We start from the raw sequence: 9,430 nt of genomic DNA, 5'->3' as shown, positions 1-9,430 counted from the left end.
TAATGTGATTACCCCAATGAAGAACTTTCCTTATATTCTTAGGAAGGTCAGGCTCTGATGATGATGATTACAACAATGTTGATTCAAGATTTAACACAATTGCAATTCTCCGAGCCATATCACACTTTTGGAAGGATGTCTGAAGTGAACCTAAATAGTGGATGACTCTAAAAGAGGAGTGCTGATTTAAATATTGCCAGTATTCAGAGATCTAGTCACATGAAAGAGCAGGAAGAAAGCATAACTTATTCTTTTAAGTCTTTTGTCAAGGCTGACAAATTTTGATTGTATTTCATTTAACTGTACAGCAGCTGATTTTAAAGCAGTCTATTTTCAACAGCAATCAGCCTTAAACCATTTCCTTACAGTACATAACGAAAACATGTTGATGTCATTGTCATATATATAAGGTTACTGATCTCTGTTTTCACTGACAAGTGCTAAAAGATCCGTCATTTCTTTAAAACTGAAAAATATCAGTAAATAACAACTCTGCTCCTCATATTTTCTAGGTGATGGTTAAAGGACCTACTTCTGAGATACTTCACAAACATTTTCTGCTTCTGAAAACATCAATAATCCCAATGCTGTCTTACCTTTGATGTCTTCATTAATCAAATCACACACAATATTGGGTTAGATTCACAAATTCTGTACTGTTTGAATAAATTACTTTTATTTTTAATGTTTAGCCTCAAAATGTAATGAGTTTGTTAAGTACACATAATCAACAGTAAATAACAAGATAAACATTAAACAATAATAATTTTCATATGAAATGGGGTAGGAACTGGGAAGAGAAATACACTACATGTTTTTATATTTTACAATTTAATTACTATGTTCACAATTTATAATATAATATACTATTTTATCACATGATGATTTACATTTGATGGATTTGTATTAGACTCAAGAAAATACTTTCATGTCGTTAAGTCAAACCATTCCAGGAAAATGAAATAGCATGTATACTATATGCACAAAATTTGCATATGTTCCAAGAATAGTACAGACGACAACGTACGGCTGAACGAGAAGGACTCTCAAAAGATTTGGAAGCATGAGAGCCTTTTCGTTAATGAGTCTGTGCAATTTGATGCCCGAACATCTCAATCGTTACGTAGGCTTCGGGATAACGACAGAAAAACATAGCACATTGAGTTATATTATAGATTGTACGTAACGTTAGCTAATATAATGCAATGCAACAGCAATATGATGCCATGGTAAACATATAGCTTCACTAATCCACCAGCTGTGCGTATTGCTCACGAGATTAACTCCGGATTAGTAACTCGTGATCAACTGAGCCCCATACACTTCTGGTGGATTAGGAATGGGGAGGCTGAAATCCATCTCCGGCAAGGAGTCAGACTCCCACAAAATTTTGTAATTTCTTTAGCATTTCAAATGAGAACAGACATGACGCACGGTTTTTTACATTCAACTTGAGGGGGATTCTACAATTAAGGTTTGACTAGTCTATCAAGCACCAACCAGATCCTGGCACGTCTCCCTTGAAAGATTCTAGCACCTAGTTTTGAAACTTAACAATCACTCCAAACTTTGAAACATATTGTATCTTACTTCCAGTGTTCAGGGACCCTCTGATCTTCTTCCAGTCTCATCTGTCTTGCTTAGTGCCTAAATATAGTCCTTCCCATTAATGGGATGACACCAACTCTCACCACACCTATATGTATTCCAACACAATATCCTGCATCCACTTGAAGACATATCACAGTGAAGATGACAACTCCTCTTACACTAGCTTTGAAATCACTGGAGAAAACACCCACAAATCGACATAACAGGGAACCATTCAAAAATTGCCTTCTAGTAGAACGTGCTCAGAGAATCTGGCCAGTATAATGGGCCAATATTGTGCAACTTCATCCAAAGGATGTGCTTAGAAACAGAACTCATAAATATTTTTATGAAATTCTGCTGGTTACATAGGTCCGAGTAAGAGGTGGCTACTGCCATCCTCTGATTAAATCTCATGGAATGTTTCTTTTAATGTGACACAAATTGTAGTGTTACTGCACTCAGTGCATTCTTAGAATAAAACTAAGTCATATGTACTGATAACACTTCAGTATTACCAATATGCTTTGGAAGCAAAATTTGAGCTAGTTTCTAATACATTTCTCAAATTTGCAGCTTACTTCGTTGTGAGATTTCTCTCAAGTCTGGCATGTATTTTTTTGACTAGAAATATGCCAGGTTTATAACAATAATATATTGTAACTTCTCCAATTCTGTTCAAGTCCTTTGGTAAAATACCATACTTTAATGTACAATACAGTATACATTACTAAAACATAAATGCAAAAAGTAAGCGTACATGCAGCCACACATCTCTGCCCTCTCCCAGTTGATGGGATGTAACAACAGGCAGATTCACACATTATAGACAAAAGAGGCCTGTGAATCAACAGCAGATCCACACAGAATTCTGAAGGTAGGGAAATGATGTCTACTATTATCTACATGGTGATAATCACAATGAAAAAATAAATAGTAACAACAACCAACAAACACTTGTTGGTTCAGTTTGGTGTGTTGCACAAGCCACTCAACTTCTTTCTTCAAAATGCTGTGTTGTTGTGATTCGCTGAAGAGTCGGGTGGTAGCACGAACTGAGTGCCTGGAGACACCAACATGAGCGGCTCCGTGTTGCGTCGTTTCATCTTGCCTTTCATCTTCTTCAACATTGTGGCCTACGGGGGAGGGTAACAGGAGGGGAGCAAAAAAAAAACAGTGCAAAGGAAAGAGAAGAATTTGATGTCAATATGCAAAAAGTGGATGCCAAATGTACATACAAGGAAAATCTACTGTTTGAAGAAAGATAAAAAGAAGCTGCAGCAAGCTTAGAGAAGCAGGTACCCAGTGGAAGGTAGGGAAAGCTTAGTCGTCACTGCTCTTGCCCCCCTCCCCGTTTGCTGGCAGGATCGAGGGTTCAGTGTTTCGCCGCTTCATCTTATTTTTCTTCAGCATGGTTGCCTGCGGTCAAGAGGAATGGGAAGTCATTAGTTCAGGAATGGGCACATGCTTCTGACTATTAGGATATGGAGCCAGGACCTTAATCTAGAGGTGCGTCGTAATTAGCAAGAAAGTTGCAGTTATCTAAATATTCTTGTGTAAACCAGAGGACAATTAATACTGATGCACAAGTACATTCTTCCACACTTTAGTTCAACTAACACCATGGAAATAGAATAAGTGAGACAATTAGTAACCTGAGAAAAGAGCTCTTGCAAGTGGCTTCAGGAATAAATTAGGCTGTATTTGGCATCTTAGACTGGATAACATAGGACTCTAACAGTACTGGCAAGTTCATTTTAGCTTAAGGGATGACATATCTGACAGAAGAGGAGGAAAATATTAAGAGGCACTCCAAACACAGACACAAATTTTGACTGATTATGACAATTTCTAGAACAAAGAGGAAGCTGGAAGTTGTGGTGATATTTGGTCTTGTGAAAAACAAAACATTTCATATGGTTGAGAAGCTTTGTACAAAATTTCCTGCTACTAGAAACCCCCACCTCTCATAAAATCCAACTCACAAAATGCTATCAAAAATTAAACCTCCATCGATATCCACAGACTGTTTACGTACAAGCCTTCTCCCTTGAGATCCAAGTTATTATAATATTTTTTATTTATAGTCTGTATGAAATGAGAACCATTTTGGCATCAAGAGGCTACTCAGAACGTTAAACCAAGTGGTTGAAATGTCATCGCATTATCACTATGCTCTGTGAAAAACTTCAGTGCCTTAAATATCACTTGTTCGAGGTCAAAATGTTTTTACTTCATAAAATGACTGCAATGAAAATGGCTTCCCATTCAACAGAAACTATAAATCACCATCAACATAGTACATGAGTACAGAACTTGTATGTGATACCAAAACATAAATATCAAGGTCCAGATGGTACAGACATGCTTTGACTGCTTTAGTTTTCTCTGACTGGTTGAGGTGGTAGTAGCAATTGTGTTCCTATGCTTTAGTTGTTCTAGTTGCCCCTATATAATACACCTTATCAGCTCTCCTGGATAGTAAGTTTAATTGATTCTTGGCAGCATACCTCCTGAGATATTTTAATATAGTAATGAAGTTTTTATTGTTTTTATCTGTTGTGAATGCTGCCTGGTATCGGTATGTGGAAATGTTATTCAGTAATAAGGGTAGCACACAAAGCAAAGATGCTTAATATGCTTTGCAAAGGTGTGATCCTGGCTCATAATAATGCCATGGCACTAAACAGTCTTGCTCATTTGTTTAATAACAGAGGGTATGGGTAGTAAATTATGATGATTACAAATTAGGTGTGGAAATCTACATCTACACTTCTGTATAAAAATATTTATATTCTCTCCATGAATGTATTTCCATTTCCAGAATTGCCATTAGCACAACACAGTTAATCAGAAATGCTGTCCATCCCTAGCAAGGTAAATTAATGTATATGTAATGTTGTGTGAAATCATTGCAAGTCAGTTAGTTTGTAAGATTATGTAACAGAATATAACAAATTTATCATCATCATCATCATCATCATCATCATCATCATCATCATCATCATTTTCCAAATCCAGTTTCCCAGGTGTGGTGTACAAGTTCTCGCCATCTCTTCCTGTCTGCATACATCTTCTGTTCCAGAACATGTTCCCATTTGAGACCTCTCTCCTCCACATCTGATTTCACTGTTGTCTGTCCAGCATTTCCTTAGCCTTCCCCTTAGTCTCTTTCCTTGGACAGTAAGATCGAAGTATTGTCTGGCAGGTATCTTGCTCTTCATTCTCATAATGTGCCCAAACCACTGAAGCCTACAATTCTTTATTATACTGGTGAAAGGGACCTTCCTGTTTACTTAATTCCTGACTTGTCCTTTCGAGTAATTTAATTCATAGTTCTAATGAATCTCATTTCTGTTGCCTGAATTCTGCTGTAGTCATTGTTTAGTAGAGTACATGCCTCTAAACCATATGTGAGAATTGGTACTCAGTAGGTGTGATACAGGGTTGTTTTTTTTTGGGGGTATTTTGCAGTCCCACAGTAGACTTATGACTTGATTGTAAAAGTTTGGTACTTTCTGTGTCCTGCTGAGTATTTTCTACTTGACAATGTTGTCGTTGGAGATTGTGCTTCCAAGGTACTTGAAGTGAGAAACTGATTCTAATTTTTCTCCTTCCAAAGATAGCTTTGCGTTTGTTTCCTTCCTATCGATGGTCATTTTTACAGTCTTTGTTTTACTTATCTTCATCTCAAATTTATTGAACACATTGTTCCACTCAGTCAGTTTTTTCTGTACTTCAGCTTCTGTTTCTTCATATAACAGCACATCATCAGCGAATATCAGGGCAGTTGGTCTGCTGTCCATTTTCTTGATAGACTTTATGATCTTGCCTACTGTTATTATGAACAAGAGTGCTATTAGGTAGAGCCCTGGATGAATAAATCCACAGATATTTGGGAAGTTAGTGTCTTGGCGGATACAAACTGTTTGGCAGTGCGGATAATTTTGCTGATAATTTCTAAATGACGTTTATTGATTTTCACTCAGGTATACTCTTAATTTTCCTGGCGATTAGGCGACCCTCGACAGCAGTATGGGGGAATGGTGATATATAAAGAGCCTTGAGACCATAATGCTGTAAATCTGACCTGAGCCTACCAGGCTTCTGCCTAGAATTAATGGAAGGAAGGAACAAAGGTCAATACGTTGGTATTTATCACAAGAGAAAATCCCTCATAAACCTGTGATTGTAGGGGTTCTGGTGCCAGCTGACAGGCCTAATGTATTATGTTAACAGATCTATCAGTTTAAATACCTTGGGTGTAATACACTGTAGTTAATTATTTACAATATCTGCGGATAACAATTTGTGGATGCGGATAACCATTCGCAGATGCGGGTGCAGAAGAAGGAAGTGCGAATGCGGATATTATTTTGTATATCTGCGCAGGGCTCTATTGATAAGGCACTTCCTTGTTGGACACCTCTCTTTGTCTCAAACCATTTTGATCATCCATTGCCTATCTGAACACTGCTGTAGCAATTCTGATATAGCATCACTTTGCCAATCTGGTACTTTGGCACCTTGAAGTCTTCCAGGCATTTCCAGATCTTGTTCTGAGGGACACTGTCATAGGCCTTTTCAATGTGCAAAAATGTAATCACAAGACTCTTTCAATGTTCTTATTACATTTCTGTAAACATTCTTATGGCAAAAATGAGATCCATAGTACTTCGATCTTTCTTGAATCCATGATGTTCTTCCTCAAGCAAAGATTCCACTATCTCCCTAAGTCTTGTTTTGATGATCTTTTCCAACAGCTTCAGGGTGTGTGACAACAACGTTATGTCCCTATAGTTTCCAAATTTCCGTCTACTGGCCATTATAAACAGTAGGATCATGATTCCTTTCTCCAATCTTCTGGGATTCTGTTTTCGTCCCAGGTCACTGAGAGCACTCTACGTGGCCAATTTAAGCCTGATATTCCTGCTGCCTATATCGTATCTGACATGAGATCATCAAAGCCTGGTGTTCTTTAGTGCTGTTTTGACTTCAAGCCATGTTAACGGGGGTTGGTTTTTCTGGATTTCATCTATTCTATAGTTAGTGGTGGTGGTGGTATTGTCTCCATCTCCATTTAACAACATGCTGAAGTACCTCTCCATTTCTTCTCTGATCCCTTCCTCTGTTCTCATTAAACTACCAACATTTGTTCCCAGCGCAAGGATGTTTCCATATTCACTTCTTTTATTTTTTACTTCATATAGTAACTTTCTACTTCCTTTACAGTCTTCCTCTATCCTGGTAGTAAAGTCTTCCCAGAACTTTTTCATTTCTTCTTGGATTAGTCATTTTACAGCCAACTTCTTGGTCTGATATTCCTGTGCTTACTCTTTAATTTCTACCTCATTTCTTCTATTCCACATTTTTTCTTTGACTTGATCTAATTTTCTTTTTAGCATATTTCTTTCTTTTACTGCTATCTTCACCCGGTCATTCCACTATGACATTTCCTTCTCTATTGGTTTTGCACTTGTTTCTCCACAGATTTCCTCAACTTCCTTTACAAGAGCTTCTTTAAACAAGGTCCATTCTTCTTCTACCCCTCCAATCTCAGTTTTGGGTAATTCTGTTGTTATCCTTGCTTGGTATTTCTCTGAGTCCTTCAACAACCAGGTCTTGATCATTGGCATTTTCATGCACTTAGCTTTGGGGACATGGACATCTCTAAGATCAGCTATTAATTGCTGGTGGTCACTATCTAGACACTCACTGGGTATGACTTTGACATCACTAACATAATGACCAGCTTTGCCATCAGTGATGATGCAGTCTATCGGTCTTGAGCTTTCCATCCCAAATGTACCTTGTCATTTTATGACTCTCCCTCTTCTGGTACCATATGATTTGTATGCTTAAGTTGTTTCGCATGCAGAAATCAATAATATTTTCTCCTTCAGTTTCTGTTCCCAAAGCCATGAGGTACGATGATGTTTTCAAAACCTTCTCTCTTTATCAACTTGAGCATTCAGATCATCCATAATTATGATGTCCTCCTTTGTTAATTGTTCTTCAAGAATTCTTCTTTCTGATCTGCGGTACATCCTGTTTGAGGTGCATATACTTGAAATAAAGTATGATGCACATTTCCATCTCGTAATCTCATCTGGACGATCCATTCACAAGGTGGCATTTGTCTGTACATTTTAATCTTTGTGAAGGAGGAGACTAACTCCATTTTTTTGATTCACTCATATTCCCACTCCAATATAATGTATATCCATTTCTCAGAGATTTCTTTCCACAGCCTTTCCACTTTGTCTCACTCAACCCCAATATCTGAAGCTTGCGCCTGTCCATAAGGGCTCCGAGTTCTTCACATTTGTTAGTGAGAGTGAGGATGTTGAGGGTTCCAATTCTGAATTGTTTCTTAGGTAATGTCTGTCTCTTATTGCACCTCTGATGAGATTCAAGTTCTTGGCCATCACAGTTTCGTGATTTTCAAAAAATATCTTTCTAATTCATATATCAATGTTTGAAGTGAACAAATTTCTTTTCTTAAGAAAAGCTTTCCTTGCTCGTGCTAGTCCAGTGTTCTTGGCTCCAGTGTATGGGACCCTCACCAGGATTACTTGATTCAAGAACTGGAAAAAATCCAAAGAAAATCAGCTCGATTTGTTTTGGGCGATTTCCGACAAAAGAGTAGCGTTACAAAAACGTTGCAAAGTTTGGGCTGGGAAGACTTGGGAGAAAGGAGAAGAGCTGTTCGACTAAGCAGTATGTGTGATACAAATTCTTATAATTTTGTTAATTACCACCTATTCAATACAATAAAAACATAATAAAAACTTATATATTTATTAAGTTGTTGATATGGTACATGTTTTGCTCCTTTTTCGTGAGTTTTTATTACATTTTTATTGTATTGAATAGGTGGTAATTAACAAAATTATAAGAATTTGTATTACAAGTAGATCTTCAATACGGACAAAAAATGAAATTTATAACCTGCAATAAGCAGTATGTTCCGAGCTGTCAGTAGAGAGATGGAATGGAATGATATTAGTAGATGAATAAGTTTGAGTGGTGTCTTTAAAAGTAGAAAAGATCACAATATGAAGATAAAACTGGAATTCAAGAGGACAAATTGGGGCAAATATTCATTTATAGGAAGGGGAATAACTTACCAAGGGAGATGTTCAATAAATTTCCAATTTCCTTTGAAATCATTTAAGAAAAGGCTAGGAAAACAACAGATAGGGAATCTGCCACCTGGCAACTGCCCTAAATGCAGATCAGTAGTGATTGATTGATGATGTCCTCCTTATTTCTGCCATTGTTAGTTACTCTACTACCCAAATAACAATATTCATCTACTTCCTTTAAGACTTTATTTTCTAATCTAATATTTCCCCCACCACCGGACTTCATACGGATGCATTCCATTACTTTTGTTTTGAATTTATTTCCATCTTGTACTCCTTCTCCAAGACTGTGTCTATACCATTCAGCAATTTCTCCTGACCTTCTGTAGATTCAGGTAAAATAACTATATCATAACAATATCACTGACAAATCTCAGAGTTTTTATTTCTTCTCCTTGGATTGTTATTCCCTTTCCAAATTCCTTTGATTTCCCTTCGTGCTGGTTCTATATAAACATTGAAAACGAGAAGGGACAAACTGCATTTGTGGAAAGCTGCTTCTTTTTTATAGCCCTTGATCCTTATCACTGCAGACGGATTTTTGTACAGATTGCAAATATCTTTCTTTCTCGGTGTCTGATTCCAATCATCCTCAAACCTCAGACAGATTGGTCCAACCAACATTAATGAATGCTTTTGCTAGATCTAAAAATGCCACCTGATGTTTTTAAAGACTTCCATCTGGAGCCGAG

General features: G+C 37.2%; 1 protein-coding gene across 6 annotated transcripts in view; it reads right to left on the bottom strand.

The window, feature by feature from the left end:
- Positions 1–1,598: 1,598 nt before the first annotated feature.
- The window catches only part of LOC136858040 (diacylglycerol kinase theta), a 559,022-nt gene continuing 551,190 nt past the window's right edge, over positions 1,599–9,430 (bottom strand). For 5 of the 6 annotated variants that reach the window (XM_067137265.2, XM_067137270.2, XM_067137266.2 and 2 more), the window contains one exon: positions 1,599–2,726. In XM_067137265.2, coding sequence (XP_066993366.2) covers positions 2,595–2,726 — 132 coding nt within the window. In that variant the 3' untranslated portion in view covers positions 1,599–2,594. Of the gene's footprint in view, positions 3,010–9,430 lie in introns of all 6 variants that reach the window. The other variant, XM_067137267.2, reaches the window with a different exon arrangement.

The sequence above is a fragment of the Anabrus simplex genome, chromosome 1 (assembly GCF_040414725.1).
Source record: "Anabrus simplex isolate iqAnaSimp1 chromosome 1, ASM4041472v1, whole genome shotgun sequence".
Lineage (NCBI taxonomy): Eukaryota > Metazoa > Arthropoda > Insecta > Orthoptera > Tettigoniidae > Anabrus > Anabrus simplex.
This window is presented reverse-complemented; position numbering and strand designations above follow the sequence as displayed.